This window comes from Channa argus, chromosome 13 (genome assembly GCF_033026475.1).
Source record: "Channa argus isolate prfri chromosome 13, Channa argus male v1.0, whole genome shotgun sequence".
Lineage (NCBI taxonomy): Eukaryota > Metazoa > Chordata > Actinopteri > Anabantiformes > Channidae > Channa > Channa argus.
The window spans coordinates 20,422,440-20,442,287 of NC_090209.1; the positions used below are offsets into that span (position 1 = coordinate 20,422,440).

The 19,848-nt window shown below is 39.0% G+C and overlaps 2 protein-coding genes across 2 annotated transcripts in view; one reads left to right on the forward strand and one right to left on the reverse strand.

Annotated features, from left to right (window-relative positions):
- Window positions 1–19,848, reverse strand: part of mtor (mechanistic target of rapamycin kinase) — a 64,129-nt gene that overhangs the window by 33,653 nt on the left and 10,628 nt on the right. The window contains exons 19-28 of the mRNA XM_067527041.1: window positions 18,245–18,495; window positions 18,043–18,129; window positions 16,182–16,349; window positions 11,433–11,545; window positions 10,888–11,050; window positions 10,332–10,424; window positions 9,692–9,838; window positions 8,855–8,997; window positions 8,278–8,440; window positions 7,775–7,920 (exon numbers count right to left, since the gene is read on the reverse strand). Of these exons, the coding sequence (XP_067383142.1) occupies window positions 7,775–7,920; window positions 8,278–8,440; window positions 8,855–8,997; window positions 9,692–9,838; window positions 10,332–10,424; window positions 10,888–11,050; window positions 11,433–11,545; window positions 16,182–16,349; window positions 18,043–18,129; window positions 18,245–18,495 (1,474 nt within the window). The remainder of the gene's footprint in view (window positions 1–7,774; window positions 7,921–8,277; window positions 8,441–8,854; window positions 8,998–9,691; window positions 9,839–10,331; window positions 10,425–10,887; window positions 11,051–11,432; window positions 11,546–16,181; window positions 16,350–18,042; window positions 18,130–18,244; window positions 18,496–19,848) is intronic.
- On the forward strand, window positions 2,592–5,954 carry angptl7 (angiopoietin-like 7). The gene is made up of 5 exons (XM_067528381.1): window positions 2,592–3,118; window positions 4,303–4,403; window positions 4,503–4,697; window positions 4,937–5,132; window positions 5,226–5,954. The coding sequence occupies exons 1-5, from the start codon at window positions 2,758–2,760 to the stop codon at window positions 5,393–5,395; spliced, it is 1,023 nt and encodes a 340-aa protein (XP_067384482.1). The 5' UTR covers window positions 2,592–2,757; the 3' UTR covers window positions 5,396–5,954.

Genomic DNA, 19,848 nt, shown 5'->3' on the forward strand with positions numbered 1-19,848 from the left:
GCTTAAGCCACCAGACTGCTTGATGGTCTGCCAGGGCATAAAGTCTGGCACTTTCAGAGCTTGAGGATGCCCCAGTGCATACTGCCTCCTTTATTATGGAAAATATGGAACTGCTTATTTGACCTCAATACGTGACCAGGTTTAACTAAGTTGAAGATAATTATCCATTGCATTATTTTGAAATTTAAATACATGGTAACTTGCCTTAAGAGCCTAAAATTAAAATAACATCAATCACATTGTGATTTTATAAAAGCCTAAATGTACTCTGAGGCGTGTCATTTATATTACTGTCCATTTTCAAACTGTATTGACATTTTAAACTCAGGGTCTTCTGTTTGGATAGACTTGACAGGTACATGAGGTTACTGTTAATTAAGATTGTGCAATGCAAAGCATTGAGATAGAAGCCCTGTAAACCACTGGGCCATGTTTTCGCGTCCTGTCTTTCCTGTAATTTAACCCATTAATTCTATCCTGGTAGCGCAATGGTCTCTGTTTTTATTACTAAACCTATTTCTAGAGTATATACTGTAAGGACACAAAAGCCATTACTTAGCATCGTAACTAAAAACACACCGTTCTAGCTAAATAAGTGACTACTTGCCTTAGAGGAAAAACTGTTTAGGGAAATGTGTGGGCTTATTGAGAAAGTCACATTGGCGGCTTTGGTTAAAGTTTAGTAAACACCTCTAATGTTAAAAAGACCCAGGCATTCTTCACACAAACCCCAGTGAGACATAGTTAGAGGGTAATGACTGTTTAAAGAAGCTGTTTTAAAAGGAAACAGCATGATGCTAAATACATAAAACAACATCCAGCTGGACCTTCTTGTATTAGCACCGAATGACAGAGTGCAGGGCCAAAGGAAAGTGATGCCTCTGGGATGCATAGCTGAAGAGTGAGATGTGACTCACAGACTGCTTAGAGCAATAAGAAAATCCAGGAAGGCAAATTATGTGCATTTTTCCAGAGAATGACACAAATTAGAAACTTCAGGTAAGGAGTTAACTAGATTGGATGACACTTTACACATCAAAAAGCACATAATTGAACACTTAAAAACATCTGACTATAAAGTAAAAATGTTTTTTAAACCAAGCAAAGATAAAAATAATAAAAACAGGGCAGCATTTGAATCCTATAACTATAAGACAACTGGCTTATTATTCACAAATGCATCCTATAAATCAAAAATAAAGGAAACCAAAAGGACATGGACAACAAAAAAAGGACAACATTCCAAACATAAATAAAACTCCATAAGTAAAAGGTGGAGTTGCAAAGCTGTGACCTGTTGCAAAAAATGACTATAGCTTTACAGAGCCAAAACGTAGCCTCAACACTGTGACACATCAAAGCAATAGCAGGCTATTTCATAATTATGTAATATTTTGGAATCGGAATCAAAACATACTTTTTAATATTTGTACCCTGAACAGCAGTTGTTAATGACATGAACATGATGCTGAGCAGGTTTCCTACTTTTTTCCATATGACTCAATGTGGACATATGAGAGATGATTGCGTGCCAAATATTTGGCAGGAGGAACACAAAAACTGAGATTTTATGAAAAACAAGGGATTGCTGGTGAAGTAAGATTATGTAATAAGATTAAAAAGTGTAAAAAATGTGTGACATTTCCATCATCTTTTCTGCCTCAAATCTTTCAAGCTTTATATTTATTTGTAAATATTTGCAAAAAAGAAACCGATATGCAAGTCACGTCAAGAACATTTTCTCAGCAGGAATCCATCCATATGCATAGAATACCCTAAAAAATTGCTTTGGAGAGCTTCAAGTGGTAAAAAAAAGTAATTTTTAACATAAATATATAGGTCTTTATATAGGTGCTGTAGGTAATCTGGAGGTAAGATGGCATGATCTGTTGGTTTAATGCTTATGCCATCACAGATTGAAACAAGAATTCTAAAATCACACCACCAGTCTTTTCCCAAATCTCTAGAGGCATATCTCAAGTAGGCAGGCGTGGCAGCTCATCAAGTAAGTTGGAATAAGACAGAATTTCCTGCGAACAGAGATTCCAAAAAGTCCCTCTGAAATTACACAGGTATTATTTTCGTCGTTTATCAGCCCCAAGGATATAGTAAAATCTGTTATCAACAGGGAAACGTGGCAATTACAGGTAGGGAAGCACAGTAAATTACATATAACTGCTATAAAACGTAAAACAAATTATCAAATGTTTTAATAACCTTTTAAAAGTTGAATTAATCTAAAGTGATTTTAATTTCTGTGTTTGGATTTTCACAGAGTTGCAAGAGCAGAGCAGAGTAGTAGTTGTAACAAGTTCAGACAGTAGTCTTTTTGTTTCTGAAGTTCCCTCATGTTGCTCTTCCCGGCAGAGGCAAAAAAACATTACTGCCCAGAAACCTTCAACACCTGACAAACAGAGGACAAACGTGGGCAAAACGTCTATGAAATGAGTGAAAGTAAAACGACGGGTGAGTTAGAGCAAGGGAGGGGAGGATGCTTAGGAGGGTTCCTCCAAAAAGAAGGTTGGAGAGGGTCAGTGCAGTAACTCTTATGTAGGGGGAGAGGGGGAGGACCCACGTGCAAGATATTTAAGATGTTCAGGCATAGGAGGACTTCAGTGAGGATATAAGACAGAGCCTGAGTCAGCCATTGATCAAAGCAGAGTTTAAGATTTTCTTCTGATTGACTACATACTTCCACCAAAACAACAATCAAATAGACTTTAGACTGTGATAAAATATAGAGCTTTCGAATAAAAAATGGCCAAAGTTAACTTAAACCTTGTGGCTCTGGGAGTCACACTGCTATTGTTAGCAGAGACATGGGCCCAGAATCCCAGGAAGAGACAGGCAAATCCAAAGCCTGTCAAGGCTCAGTGCTGCGATGAGGTGCGCTCTCTTAAAGTTCAGGTGGCCAATTTGACAAGTCTCTTCGAGGAGCTAAGTCACAAACAGGAGAAAGACTTGATGACCATTGTGAAGCAAATGATGGACCTGGACAAGAGGTACAGGCAACAAGAAGACCGGGTAACTGAAGCAGAGAGCAAATACTCTGAGATCAACAATCGTGTGGAGATCATGCAGCTACAAACTCTACAATCTGCAACTCAGACTTCATCAGGTGAACAATTTCTCACTATTTATAGAGTAGGATTAAATGGCTTTCTGCCTACAGTTTTGTGTGGAGCTTGTTGGTATTGTGAGAGGTCAACATTTTGTTCAACTAAGATTATGTAAAAGCAATTTAGTTTAACAAAAGTGTCCTGTAGAGTTTTAAATTGTTTCCACGTGGTAAAACTAACATCAGTGAGTCTGGTGCACATTTGACCGGCCTCTTACTTTCTCCAGCCTGTTGAGTAGCTGCTGTTAAATTCATACTGATGGTGTTAAAAATGGACACAGCTCTTTGCTATAACTGAACTTTAAATGTAATTTTGTCTGGTAATAATATCAGTCTTTCTTAATGTAGAGTTGAATTTAAAATGGATATTTTTAACATTTCATGCAATTAAATTGAAATTTTCTAAATTGATTAATTTGACTGAAATTGATTGGTTAAGATAAACATACACTTTACATAATAAGCTGCAATTCATAATCCACATTTCACTAGAATGTGAATGTTTCAACATTTCTCAAATAGGCCAAGAATTTTGCACAAACAGCACTACATAATAATTTTAACAGTATAAACAATAATTAGTTTTGTCCACTGCTGAACTGGATGTGAGGGAGATTACAGTGCAAACACTTGTCTGAGCTGCCAGACAGCAGTCAAAAGCATTAATTTGGAGCTCTAGGGGCCCATCTGTGGGGCTGTCAATAAAGCATTCAGTCAAAGCCATATCCTCTTCACCGTTCAACTCAACTTTAACACACCGATAATCAGCAGTGCCTGGCACAGAGTGGCTAATCGGGGATGACGTAGTTTATTATTTCAATACCTTAACTGTCTACACTAACAGGGCTCCATTTATGTCACTGGAAAAGGGAACACAGGGACCCTTTTTAAAAGCAAAAGAGCAGGAAGTCAGACAAAGATTATAAGAAGTGGAGGATTTCCATCTTTGACAGAAACATTCTTCTAAGTATTGGGCTCATTGGTCCATAGTGATCTCATGGCCCTATTAATGCATCACCATACTGTGAAAGGATCCATCTGCTCTCTCCTTTGGTGGGGGGGGATTTTCATCTGTCAAATCACTCACATATTCCTAAAGTTGTTAAAATTAATAAGGTTCATTTCTGAAACTGCTTATGAAACTTGACGTGGTTTTAGCATAACTTAGGATATTCTTTTTCCAGATGCCATATATGACTGTGCATCGCTCTACACTAGGAATTACAAGATCTCTGGTATATACAACCTGCCTAAAGATGACTTTCTGGGTACACCCGAGCTGAGTGTAAGTTACAACTAAATCTTGTGTAGAGCTATCTTCTTTGTAAGGCATATTCAGCCCTTATATGTCAGGATAATATTAAATGTTGGTAAATTCTCCCAGGTCTACTGTGATATGGAAAAAAATGGAGGTGGGTGGACTGTGATCCAAAGACGCAAGGCCGGCCTAACATCATTCAATCTGAACTGGATGCACTACAAAACTGGATTTGGAAAACCCAGTGGAGACTTCTGGCTAGGCAATGATCACATCTACCGTCTAACAAGGCAGCCCACTGTGCTCAGGATTGAGATGGAGGTATGTGTTGGAAGAATTGCATCCTTTAGGGTTAGGCTGGAGAATATGTGTATCATTTTATAGCCAAAAATATTATGAACACAGAATCGGTGTACTCCTACAGGTACAGAGTGTAAGACAATTAATCATAAAGCTAAATAACTTAAAAAAAAAAAAAGCTGACAGGCTATGAGAGCTGATGTTCTCATTTTCTCTAACTGTCTCTCTCTTAATTGTGTTGTATGTATTTCCCAATGCAGGACTGGGAAGGAGAGAAACGCTATGCCCAGTATGGCTTGTTCACTGTAGGCAATGAGCTCAACAGCTACAAGCTCTTCCTTGCTAACTACAGTGGGAACGCTGGAGACTCGCTGCGCTTCCACAACAACACCAACTTCAGCACCAATGACAAGGACAACGACAAATGTGTGGATCACTGCGCTTTCCTCCGCAAAGGTAAATAATGAGAGTGATGTATGCAGTCATTTACAAAGATGTGGGATTGCTCTCCAACAATACGAGTCACTGTTATCCTTTACCTCCTTTTAGGTGGGTACTGGTACAACTGCTGCACTGACTCAAACTTGAATGGTGTTTTTTACCGCTATGGTCAGCACATAAACAAAACTGATGGGATCACTTGGTATGGTTGGCATGGAACCAACTACTCCCTCAAAAAAGTGGAGATGAAGGTCCGACCAGTGGGTTTTCAACCATAAGAACTTTGTTTCTAGATCATACATTACATGTATGAAAGCCGAGAGATCTTACCAATCCCTTTTGCTTCATTGCAAAAGGAGTGAAATTGTTTGTGATAGTCTGGTTAAGTTTCAGTCAAATGAATGTGTAATGTTGTTGCCGTGTTTGATTGTAAATTGTAGTTCATTTTGTGTATTTATCAGTAAAAGGTTTTATTTTTAAAGGCTTTAGTAGATGCTCTTTATCACTGTCCCATGGGTAACTGGATTTTGACACACTCATCTTCTTAAAATCACTAGGAAATACCTCCTCGTGATAACTAGAAATAACAGTCCTGAATGGTCTGGTTCAAGTAAAAAAAAATCATTAAGGATGGCAAGGAACTAATAAAAAAAACTTTGTGAGTTGCTGGAATTGGACCAACCACCAAGGGAATTCCCTATGAATTATGCTGCATTTAATTGTACAATGCATCTAACCACTGATGATGAAAATATGTAATTTGTAAAATGTGTACAGTTCTGTAATTATGTTGTTTTATGTGGTAGAAAATAAACGTTAAATGTTTTTTAAAAAGAAGCATGGCGCATAAGTTATCTTCACTATATAATGCTACAGTTCCTTATCCTCTCCACTTGGCTGGCTAAATAGCAATGTTCAACAACAACAACAACAAACTCAATTGGAATCTTAAAGTATACCAAGGACTCCTGTTTACTCATGTCACAAAATGGCTGCACATCTTTCTTGAGCCACATGACTTTTGGGCCATCGTCTGACAGCCTGTTCATGAGACAGATGTAGAAACAAAGATGAACCCAACTCCCACAGCACCACCCTCAACAAAAGTGCGCATATACAGACACACACATGTACAATGAGTTAAACACCACCAAATGTACCTACCTAAAAATCAATACCAACAGTACTGAGTATAAAACAGTGAGTATTGTTGAACTCACTTTTAGCTTTAGACTCCCTTCCTTTTGAAGAGTATGCCATCTACTTAAAGTGAGAGTCACTGTGGAATAAATGTCAAGACATTTAAGGTGTGACCAGGTCTTTCCATTCCAAAGGCTCAGTTTATTGAAACCTTCAAACGTTGGTCTCAACTAGTGGTCTCAACTAGCATGATTTCAACTTTAAAAGGTCAGTTACTACTGATGTAAACTTTATTATTGCCATAAAAATCCTAATGTCCCCATAGAGGGAGTTCTACTAGTAGGCTTCATTTAAGAAATCCACCTGCTGCAAACTAAATTTGAAGTTATTTTTGGTTTGAATAAAACTTTGGAGTCTTATTTAATCTCTTTAACCTCAAATTTAGATTTTATGAAAACAATATCCAAAAGGGTGCTGCAGCAACCCTGAACTAAATAATGGCAGAGGTTCAGATTCAGAATAAAATTTAAAACTATATTTTGTGATATGTTTGTGATATATTAACTAGAAGTGCATTGTTTTCTGGTTATACAAGGAGCACTTTACAATTAGATAATTTCATTATACCCATCATGCACCTTCCTTCCATATTACATTCTATCAGATATAGAAATTTAACAAAAATGTCTACATGTATATGTAACTTAATAACTAATTCAAGTTTAAAGACATTTATACAAAGTACCATTAAATCCATATGCCAATAAATACATATCTAGTATATCACTTATTCCAAATGAACTAATTGGGAAAATACATTCACCTACATATGCCCTGACTCATCAACAATAGAAGTGACGAAGCCTCCTCGTCATCTAAGTGCACATTGAATATGAAAGTATTTTTTCCTAATGCAGCCAGTAGAGCCATAGTTAACATTGTGCTTTTTGCACACAAGCCCCGTTCATGGGAAATCCTGGAGAGGCAAGAACCAGATGGGGATATTGAAAACACCAGAGTGTCCGCTCCTATCATTCATCACCATCAAGGCTCCCGAGAAATTGAAAACAGACCACTAAGTAACACAGGTCCAGACACTCATAGATGAAAAGGAGGCAAGAGTCCAATTAGATGTCTGGAAAACAGATTTCTGTGTTGCCATGCCAAAAGACAGAAATACAGAGGAATGAGAAAGGGGATGGAAAGGATGACAGAAGATATCAAAGGGGTATGGGAGAGAAGTAGCTGTAAAATATAATTGTTTTGAGTATTTATGAGATTATCAATTGACTCTGAGTGAGTAGTTTGATATTTGTCTTTGATATTAGTAGTTTGATATTTTCTTACTGTTAATCTCAGAGCCATGTCAAACCTATGATGTCATGATGAGTAACCAACATTAACTAGAAAAGTGAAAAATTAGTAAGTAAATGTCTCCTTCAAATGTCTCCAAATAAGTCCTGGTTTCTTCTCTTAAAAAAGAAAAAGTTTTCTTCTGAGTTTTCCAGACCACCTACCTGATAAGAGACTCCAGAATGAGAGGAGAAGGTCCTTTTTGAAACTCCAGCTCTTTGTAATGCAGCGCTTTGGCATAAGCACGACATTTGGCAGCTCTCTCACCAAGCAGCACAATACCATTATCATCTCTTAGTGGCAGAGGGCCCTGGGAAAAAACAAACAGTATTTAGCAGCTATGTTTTTTCGAAATGAAAAGAAACTTCAAATAACAGTTGTGTGACCACTACTACCTCTTCTACCGGTAGGACTTCTGCTAATGTCTCACTTAATGTATTGTCTACTATAAATGAGTGGAATATGATAGTTTGATATAGCATCTAAATTATTTATACAAATAAATTATAATTTACTTGTTTTTAAATGGTATGTCAACACCATACACACAATGGACATGCACGTTTTGTTCCTGATAATTCCACAACAATTAAATACAATTTATGTAATCACTCAGTATAGACTTCATCACAGTGATTCTATGTAGCTGCTGTGGAGTAGTAATAACCTTGTCACTATGCTCCATGAACTCTGCCAGGTTAAGCAGAGTTTGTGTAACTTCAGCAATGTCCTGGGAGGTGAGAGCTAACTCAATGCTGCGAATGAGCTCATCTTGCTGGTCCTCACTCAGCTCAGACCAACAAGACAGGAACGCAGCATTAAACAGATCCCTGTAGAACACAGAAACAACATTGTATGTCAAAACAAAGACACAACATCTAAATCTTGAAGAAACAGAATATAAATAATTTTGGGAGTCCAGCAAAGTAATAAGTGGTTAAGACTATTCGGTAACTCAAAAGTCAAACGCACACTCTACTTACCCACAACAAATGCCAATATTTCACTGCTTTACATAAAGTGGGTGTTCACAGACTTTGCCTTTCTAAACACTGGCAATGTAAAGCAGAAAGGGAGAGCTTCTAATTATGCCTTTTAGTTATGTCTTTGCATTAATGTGGATAACAATGTGAATTTGTAGCTGTTTTGGTTCTACAATTTGCTGCAAATACATCAAGAACAAATAAAGGAGTAAAGACAGGAGGAAATGGGCTAGGAATGTTGACACAACAGGAGTGGTATACCTAGCAAGAGGGATATAGGTTTGAGCCAGTGACCAACACGATCGCAGAGCTGGTGAGGATGACTCCTTGAGCAGGACAACACTCAAACGCCTCAGCCACTCCAGCCAGTCATCTTTGGACACCTTTCTGGCAGCACCCCAAGCCTGCAAAAAAATAAAAATAAATAAATATATATATATATATATATATATATATATATATGTGTGTGTGTGTGTGTTTATTTATTCATTTTAATAGACTTTTATTTCATAAATCAATCAATAAAGTACCTACATGAGTCACAAAGTGTCACATGTAATGTGTGTGGGAAGATCTTCCTGACATGCACACATAACTTTTGCTACTGGTGATCACATGGTCAAAAGAGTGGAAGAGAATACTTCCAAAAGATTGCCTTACTTGGTGTTTGGACGGTGGTGGTTGAGAGCACTGTGTAATGCATCAGTCTGTAAATCACCCATTTGTGTAAAACTGGGTTGAGAATGGTCAAACGTTAGGACCAAAGCATGTGATTTCCATTATTTTCATACTCATCAAACTATACAGTGATTCTGAATGGCTGGTATTGCTCCATCTACATTTACTGCGGGTCGCCTCTGGTTTATTACAGGTTTTCTATTTATTTTGTTACCCGTGTAGTTTATTTATTCATATATCAGCACAACATATAGTAAGTAAGTAAGCCATGTGCTTTTACACATAATGGTTTACTCTGCACAGTGACTCTACTTGCTGTCATCAGCTGTGTAAGTGTTTATAACCCCTCTCACATGTTGTCACTAATTATGACAGAAATAAAACAATATCCACTTTTTAAAGTAAAAATTTACCGCTGACCTTCTGTAGTGCTGTAGTGCTGACATGAAGTTTCTTCATAGGACCAGGCTCCACTGGCCCGCTGACCAGAGCATCACCTTGGTTACCACGAAGCTGTCGATGTTGAAAGATTAGAGGGTCCTCTTCCTCTTCTGCCAGAGTATAGCCCTATCATGACCACAAACACACACATTTACACAGGCCACACACAGAGCCCACACACAGACTAAACTGTTGAGTCAGGCCTCAAACCATTTTTTGTGAATGCACAAGTGTATTTCCTTCTTGAGGGATAGCTAATCAGAATGTGGTAATTATTTGCTTATGGTGTGCCGTGAATAAAATGATGTTGCTGATTTATGATTATGTGATTTCGTATTGCAGTTTGGATAATAATGCATGACCCAGTCTGGGCAAGAGGCAACCAACAATGACCCTGTGCTCATGAATTTAGGAACCCTGTTAAAAATGCAGCATATAGAGGCCTAGTGGCTCAGTGGAAGAGCATTTTGTTGAGATACAGAAGGCTGCGCAGAACATATTCCGCTGGGGTGACCCACAAATGGACAAGCCAAAACCCGTTGATCTTTGTTAGAAATGCAGCACATCAACTAGTTTACTATTTTTTTTAGGAAAGAATAGATTTTTTAGGGGGCCTTACCTTAACAATGCGACATATGAGGATGTCGTAACGCTGGTGGTTGATCCTGTGCTTCAGCATCACTTTGTTCACCATGGGAATGAAGATCTGATACTAAAAAAATAGGGAAGGGAAGGAGCGTAAATAAAGGCTTTTTTGTGTGCTTTATGTGGTTTAGTCATCTGTCTTTCCTGTCGCCACGACCAAATAATTACGTATCATGCACTTGTACCACCATGAATTTCAGATGAAGAGTTACCCTGTACATAGCTACCAGATGTGGCTGCATGTGAGCTGGTGGTCTTGTGGTTGTGAAATTGAGAGGGGGGTTTAAAAAAAAGGGCGGAGAAAGCTTGGAGGGAGAGGAAGGGGTAAGTGTGACTTCATCCACTCTCATAAACACCACCCCCACCACCAAACAACCAATGACATCACCAGTCTGGCAGGAAGTAATAAAGAGTGCAGGCTTGAGGGTTACTGAGATGCAGTCCTTGTGAAGCCAGCAGTAGGGAGGCTGGAAGTAGTCAACGGAATAACAGCCACCTCTAAAGAGAACACTGGGGAAAGTTATAGTTACCTTCTTGCCCAACTGGAAGACTAATGAAGACAGGGTGTCCATAGAGGTGGAACGTAGCTCAGGCGTGCTGTCAAGTGTCCGGACAATGGGGTGGATAATCCGTGAAGCATAGTCTGTGAAGTCCAGGGACTCGGTCAACCGGTCAAGTGTTTCCAAGGCAACCCTGACCCAGACACAGGACAAAATTACGATAATATAAAAACATTCTTTACACTCAGCTTTACTTATGTATTAGCAGAACAAAGAGAGACATGGCTTGGCCTTTTTTTTTATCGATATACATGACATGAATATAAAATGATTGATTGATTTGACTTGATTTTTTTTAAACAGAATGCCATAAAAATGTTGTGCTTCAAACATTTTAGGATTTTACAACTTGGCTTTTCTAGTTTAAATCTTTCTAAATATATGATGCAAGTGTAAACTAAAATCAGGACAACTATTTCAATCAATAAAATCTAGTTATGTATGGATGGCAAATTTATACTCTGTTTATCTCAAACTACAATCATGTGGGCACAGAACACGTTTGTTGTACTGACTTCCGAGCCTGGAGGGGCACGTCAGGGGCATCAAACAGCTTGACAATAGGAGGCAAAAGTAAGTGGAGGTAGTCATCTAAGTTGGCACCAAACAGCTGGATAGCATTCAGCAACTGCAATATAAACCACACACAGTCCCACATATTACACCAATTAACATAAGCAAATTGTTTAAAAAAAACTTGTTATGCCTAAATGGTCTTCTGTAAGAATGCTAAAAGTAATGTTCGGAATCTGGTGGTATGCCTTGGTAGTTAAAACCCTGCATTATTTAATTATGTCATCAAGATTATTAAAATTATCTGGATGGCCAAGACACATAAGAAATTGGAGCGGATATTATCATGATTTTTACCATGCAAAAAGTCATGAAATTCTACATCAATTCTTTCATTGGTGAGAGCACAAACTTATCTATGAACTATTAACTTACTATACTATCGCTTCAATTTCCAATACAGTTTTTTTTAACGGTGGCTCTGAGAGCTCACAGCACTGCAAATTGAAAAAACATCCAAATAGACAAAACCCAAGTAAATTGAGAACAACAATTTCATTCATTTGACAACAGAGGTGCAGCGTTAAGAAAGGCCCTGCAAAAGCCACAACACAGCCAAATTCAGAAAAGCGCTGCAGAAGCTGCAACACAATGAAATAATGAAAGACGCTGCAAAAGCTACAACCCAAACGAAATGAAACATGCAGCAAAAATCTACAACCCAACCAAATTAAGAAAAGTGCCGCAAAGGTCACAACACAACCAAATGACAAAAGTTGGTTTTGTTTTAGCTTTGGCAGCGCATTTTGTCATTTGGTTGTGTTGTAGCTATTACAGCGCACCTATGTTGTCATATGATGAAGTTGTTTTTTTATTTTGCTTGTGTTTTGTCTATTTACATGTGCTCTCAGGGCCACTGAAGGTTTTGCTATTCGGTCAAAAACATTTTGCCAAGTCACTTGCCATTCAATGTGACCCAACTCTGTAATGCTTGGTCCATATAACAAGAATGCACCTATTTTTCTGAAGGATGTGAAAACTCTTCATTTAATTTTTTAGGTTTCTAATGTTCATGTCGTGATGTGTGAAGCATGTACGAGCAGCGTGCATGAATAGACCTAAAAGGATTATATATCTTAAAGCCAACAAACTCACTCAGGGCTTCAACACACATCATGACCACCTCTGCACTCTCCCCACACCTCCACCCCCACAAAATTGTGCATGGCGAGACAGCAGGAAGCAAAGGTGGAGGTGTACAAGTGAATATGTATGTATATGTGTTTGTGTCTACGCTGGGGGTGATGGTGGCTGAAGAGTACAGCGCTGTAAAATGATGGAAGTATGTTTTTCTTTTCTTCTACTTTGGATTAGAAGGTAACCTGATTCTCAGTTCCCCCATTCTGTGACCCCCATCCTGTGCAATAAATTATGCTCCAGACCCAGACCTGAGTCATAGACTATCCAGGTGCTGGCGTGATAGGCTATCTGATACTGCAGACTTTGGGGCAAAACACTACCAGAGGAGAGAGAATTGGATGACTATGATGCTTATGATTCTGTTTTTGTGGTCCTTGCCCAAACTATAATTTAGGGTTTGAGGGAAAAAAAACAACAACTATTGTCAGCAGTAGCTTAAACCGAAGAATGTGCTACTGTAGCTACAGGTCTGAGCTGTCTTTGAACTTTGGCACAACATGTGGACAGCTTAGACTTGAACGTTGTTGATATATAGATGTTGACTTGTGTCACAGACAGTCAAAGAATGTAGTGACTGGAGTATTGTTTTAAATGCTTTAAATGGAGGTACAAGCAAAATTGAGGAATGTATATAAATAATGACTCAAAGCTGATGTAATATCTTTTCAAATCTACTTAGTGTTTTTTTTCCTCCACCTCAATTATGGCATGCAAACTTTCAGTATTGAGGTTTATCCATTTTTCTTCTCTTCCTTTTGGCTGTTCCCTTTCAGGGGTCACCACAGCAAATCATGTGCCTCCAACTAACCCTATCTTCTGCATCCTCTTTTCTCATCAACTAACTTTATCTCCTCTCTCACTACATCAATAAATCTCCTCTTTGGTCTTCCTCTAGACCTCCTGCCTGGAAACTCCAACCTCAGCATCCTTCCACCGATATATTCTCTGAACATTTCCAAACCACCTCAGTCTGGCCTCTCGGACTTTATCTCCAAAACATCTAACATGAGCTGTCCCACTGATGTCCTCATTCCTGATCCTTTCCATCCTCATCACTCCAAAAGAGAACCTCAACATCTTAAGCTCTGCTACCTCCAGCTCTACCTCCCGTCTTTTCTTCAGTGCCACTGTCTCTAAGGTGGACAACATCACTGGTCTCACCACCGTCTTGAACACCTTTCCTTTCATTCTCGCTGATATTCTTTTATCCCACAACACACCTGACACTTTTCTCCACTGTTGACCCTATTAAAGTCCTACACCTTCTTCACCTCTGCTAACCTCTCCTGGGTCCCTCCCATTCACACACATGTACTCAGTCTTGCTGCTTCTAACCTTCCATAAATGCCAAAACGGCTAGAATATGGCATGAAACCATATTGCTGTTCACAAATGCTCACCTCTGCCCTTAGCCTAGCTTCCACTACTTTTTCCAACAACTTCATTGTTTGGCTCATCAGCTTTATTCCTCTGTAGTTGCCACAGCTCTGCACATCTCCTTTATTCTTAAAAATGGGCACCAGTACACTTCTCCTCCAGTCCTCGGGAATCCTCTCACTCTAACAGTAATATCATCAGGACCAACTCCCTTTCCACTCTTCTTCCTCTTCAACGCTCTCCTCACTTCACTCTTACTAATCTTTGCTACTTCCTCCCCTAAACCAGTCACCTTTTCTACTCTTCATTCCCTTTCATTTTCCTCATTCATGAAATCTTTAAAGTACTTCCCATCACACTCCTGGCACCTGTCAATACATTCACATCCTTATCTTTAATCACCCTAACCTGCTGCACATCCTTGCCATCTCTATCTCTTTTCCTCTCCAGCCTGTACAAATCCACCTAAAAAAAAAACATTCTTCCATTTTCAACTACGACTACTTCGTCCTCTGCTCTGCCTTAGTCCTCTTCATCTTGATCACTACCAGAGTAGTTTTACACACCACTATCCTGTGTTGTCTGGCTAGACACTCCCTTACCAATACTTTGCAGTCACTGATCTCTTTCAGATTACATCGTCGATACAAGGTGTAGTCCTCTTTCAGGATAACTTCTACTCCATTTCTCTTCCCTATTTAACCAATGCAAATACCAAACTTCGAACCTTGCTACCTTTCCATCTGGTCTTCTGGACACACAGTATATCCACCGTCCTTCTCTGCATCATGTCAACCAACTCTCTAGCCTTTCCTGTCACAGTCCCAACATTCCAAGTCCCCACTGTCAGTCCTACACTCTTCCCTCTCTGCCTAGAGACAAGCCTTCCTCCTCTCCTTCTTTAACCAACAGTAGCCCAATTGCCATCGGCACCCTGTAGGTCAACACCATCGGTGGCGGTTGTGGTTAACCTGGGCCCCGACCGATCCGCTATGGTAGTCAGAACCGCTTTGGAAGTCATGATGTGTTTTACGTCGGATGCCCTTCCTGACACAACCTTCTGCATTTAACCAGACTTGTGAATAGCACAAGAAGGCACTGGCTTGTGCCCTCTTGTGGTTGCATTGCAATGTGAGATTTATATTTTTTAATTGTGTTGTCCAAAGCATAACAAGGCAAAGAACTGATACAACCTACCAGATGTGCTAAAAGTAAAGAAAAACACATGCCAACACACAGATGGTCTATACTCATTTACAACATAGACACTTTACTTTCTAAAGTTCTTGGGTGTCAACAACAAGAGCGTGTTTAAAATATGTTCTCCTCTAAGGTCCCCAGTTTAATTATCTAAAAGTAAAGATTAATTTGACAGTGACTGTACAAAATGGAAAATGCGGCAAATATTGCATTGCTTGAGGACCTGGAATATGAGCCTTTTCTCAGGGAGTGCATTGTTAAAAAGTACACACGCTGAGGTCTCTCCAATAATGATGCCGTCTATGCACTGGGCCACAGCAGGCAGTGTGTGGTCTGTTTTTATAGCAAGTATTTTTAAATGAGTCCATTTCTTTTTTTATTTTAGCTATTGCTCTATACACTGCTGAATAAGCAGTTATGACAACATTAACCAGATTTCTTTAAAGCTTCTGCTGAGGTTTATGAAAATACTTTGTTTAAGCTATTCCAGCTCTGTGACAACAAATTAAATTCCAGCCTAACCAGATTTGTTTCTACAATGTCTCAATTTGTTACAGTATTATTGGTAATATTTTTTCAATTCGATTTGTTTATTTTTTTTATTCTCTGGCTTATTATGCACATTTTATTCTGCAAAAACTTCATTTCAACTCAATTTGTTCAACATATTGTCATCTGTAATTCTTATATGTTATACTTCCCTTGTCATTGTTGAAGACTCCGCCTTTATTTTTCGAAGTAGAAGTTGTAGCAGTACAATTAAATAGTATTATTTTGTTCAGCAAAGGCCCATTGTATGCTCTATTTCAAAGTGACAGCAGCTGGGGGTGAGCCTTCCCTTTGGTGTACACTTCTATAACAAATTCACCAAATTTATAAAAGATAACAATATACTACTTTAGCTTTTTGTGTGCCTGTAATTGCACAGGAGAACTTGTAATTTTGTCATCTGAATTGCTGCAACTCTGACTCACCTTTACAGTAACACTGCGCCCAGTACTGTTGTCATGCATGAAGACACGCAACATGTGTGGGATGAGCTGAGGCAGATAAAGCTTGAACTCTCCACCCAACGCCACCACAATCTGCTCAATCAGCAGGATGATAGTATTCTGCATGGGGTTGTTCGGTGTCCAGTACTCCTACAACATAAAAAATAATAAGATGCAATTATTTAGAACAGTATATTTCTTCTGATCAGATACTAAAAAAGACTGTCCTGGCTTGTATAGTACAGAAGACTAATTCACCTTAATTGAAAATAAGAGACAACCCCCATTTTTTCCCAGAAACCTTGTTTTTGTTGGAGTTTTCTTTTAATGGTCTGCTCCGTGGGCCAAACAACAAATAATTATTATTTTCAAAACAATTTCATAGCTTGTAACCAACTCAAAACTGCCAAAAAATGGTTTTAAAATCATCAAATCCAAGTTAACCAAGTTAATTTTTCCTTCCTTAAAAAACTCCTGCACTCTGAGGTACCAAGTTCATCCCCTTCACTGCTGCCTCTGGTGTCCCAGCCTACTCACGTGCCCCTGCCCCTTGTGATTTCTTCACCTAAATCTAGGCCAATACTATGAGAATCAAGAAGACTTGGTAAAGCCAGTGAATGAAGTGCACTGAGCTTGGGGGCTATTATCTGGAGAAGCAGAGAACTAAAGTGGAGTATGTTCAATCTGAACAGGTTGAATATTAACTTTTACATTACATAAAGGGTAAGAATTGCATTGCATTAAGAAAAGCACAACCTCGTCCACCATGCAAAGCACTGGTAGTATAGTAAGGGTGTGTGTTTATCTGGAGCATGAATAAGCATAAAGAAATATCAAGAAATGGAAAAGAAATTCCTGACAACTGGGACTGACGTCACGTCTCTATGTGCCTTACGACAGTGTTGTCCAAAATTTAGCTAAGGCCACTGTGTACATTAGAGATAATAGGAGTCGAGGTAAGTGACTTCAAGACAGGGAACATGTCAGTCAGCAGACCTCAGCTGTGGGATCTGGTGAAGGTGTTTTGTCAGTGACCAGAGGTCTCAGGCAGCCCACAACTTCCTGCTTTCCCTCACTGTGGCAGCTGACTAGAGCACAACTGAGTGTACATCCTGAATTTCTATTCCAGTCCTCTCATCTGGATGCAGAGCTGAGCTGGAGGAGAAATGAATAGATTCTTTGTTTTACTCGCCATTTATTACCTCAGAGAGACTTGAGACACAGTGGTTCAGTACTCTCAATTACTTTTCTCCAGGAAGAATTACCGTCATTGCAAAAGTGTCGGTAACAGAGTAACCAAAATTCCGATACAAGGACAGTCATATGATATTTTGTGCCTTGCTACATATTATGTGCTAGAGAAGTGTGTTTGTGCAAGTTTAGGGTCTACGACTTTAGAAGTTGCTCCAAATCATGTGATAACTGACATAGTAAATGTCAAGAGACTTCAACATTTGGACAATGTGAATGGAAACATACATCAGAGCTGAATCTAGAACTGTAGTTAGAAAGTGTCATTCTAAACAACAACAACAACCAACACATAAAGTAAAAATATGAAAAAAACAAACATAAATGACATAATTTTCTCATTCTCACAGTCCCTGTCTTTTTAATCTTGTTAAGTCCCACACCACACATGTTGTGTACTGCTGTGTGACAGTTGGCGAGACCTTCATCCAGGGGCCTTGAACACATTTCTCCTAATGAGGGAATTGGAGAGCACAACTGAGTGCAATTAAGAGATTGCAGCTGTTTCCCTGACTCACAAGAAAATAATGGGGCTGGATTATCAGTGTTCGGGAATTGGTATTCAGGGGGAAACAATGACATAATTACTCACTCTGATGAGGGTAAAGATGTCGTCCATGTAGGGGCGGATGTGGATCTTAACAAAGCACACTACCATTCCCATCTGCTGGAACAGGAACTGGATGAGGACAGAGAGCAGAAAGAGTGAAAGTCTGCTTTGTGCATAACTGATTATTATCCAGAGTTAACAAATCAACCAACCCCTTCACCACTTTTTCTATAGTGCTACCTACCTCTCGGATACTGGCATCGCAAACCCTGATAACATTGAGAAATGTGGGCATGACCTGGGGAAGAAACTGGACACACTTGAGGCCCAGGGACTTAAAGATGAAGGTGACAGCTTGGACCACCATAGTATGGTGGTTGGAAAGTGAAGGGTCTCTGAGGATACGCATTAGAGTGACGATTGCCACAGCAGGATAAAACTCATCCAGGGGCAGGTTGCCCATGTTCACTAGCATCTCACTGGTGCTATAGTCCGCTGGGAAAAAGAGAAAAACAACAAGTTCACTTTGGTTTTTGGGACTAATCAAGCAACTCTAAATGTGTCACAGAAAACAGTTATGTGGAATTCAAAAATAATTCATTTAAAAATCCATTTAGGTAAACAGAAAAAAACCTCAAAGATTTAAAGATATTGGAACTTTGATCCAGTCTCCAGTGTTTCTAAAATAATGAGAGCTAAAAATGTTGTTTAATTTACTAGCCGTTTACCAGAGTTACAGTTTTCATGCCATTAACTTAACAAATGAAACCAGCACTAGGTGTCTGTCAACAGGAGTAAGCAATTCGAGAACACCATCAGCTCAGTTCTTAAGAAAAAAAGCCGTTAGTGCTGAGTACTGCTGGCTTCTCCAGAGATTATTTTATAACTATAAACCCAATACAAACCATAAGTTGCATATATCTATCTTGAAGCTACATGGACAACACAAATAAGGTAACAGAGAAATGCACATCTAACATGCTTTTTTTTTTAAGTTTACAATTTTTATTGATCAATTGAACTATGTGAGAATAAGTGTGTAATCAGATTATTAGCAGCATGTGGCAATCTTCTTTATTCATTAGATAAGTAGCATAGTTAAATCGTAAAATAATAAATCTTGCTTTTGTCATAATAGAAAATGCAAATGGGATTAGCCTGTCCATTTATCTGTGCAGAGCTATTGAGTTTTATAAGGCACTTGAGAATGGAAATGTCTGGTATTCAGCACTTCACTGGCCTTCTGCAGGTGTACAGTTTCAGCTGCTCTAGTTGTCTCCCTTAAGATTCTAGACTGTAGATTTAACACACCAGCACAAAGCCTGCAGGCTAAAAAGGGAAGCCTTACCGTTCAACCGTTTATTATTCCGACCTTCACCAGGTTTGCAATAATGATTTTGATAAATGGCTACACATTTGTGTCTTTACAGCCAAAATACAACCGTCTTGGTAGAAGTGAGGCGGTTGTGCAGTAGTAATTCAGTCGTCAACTATGTAGGAAAAAACTGAAATGTTTCTTAGCCAAAATAACTGATGTAAATATGGCAGAGCTTGCACCATTTCTTCAGTTTTTTGACCCTGGTGTTTTGCAGTGACATGAGTGGTCTTGTTTGAAATCAGGTGAGGAGATGGGTCTAGCCAATGACCTCCCACATAAGAAAATACAACCTGTCAAAAATGCTAGTGCTCCAGACACTGACCCTGACAAATCTGCCAACAGATATATAGCCTCCAATTCTAGTCACAGTCCATTTAGTTGGAGAATAAACTGGTAAAACTATTACCATACTGTCTGGATCACAACCTGAGACGCATGACTGGATCAGACAAGTGGAGACCTGCATTTTC

Coding starts and splice junctions, on each gene's coding strand:
- angptl7 (XM_067528381.1), top strand. CDS start 2,758: ATGGCCAAAGTTAACTTAAACCTTGTGGCTCTGGGAGTCACACTGCTA. Junction 4,404..4,502: donor TGGGTACACCCGAGCTGAGT/GTAAGTTACAAC, acceptor AAATTCTCCCAG/GTCTACTGTGATATGGAAAA. Junction 5,133..5,225: donor CTGCGCTTTCCTCCGCAAAG/GTAAATAATGAG, acceptor ACCTCCTTTTAG/GTGGGTACTGGTACAACTGC.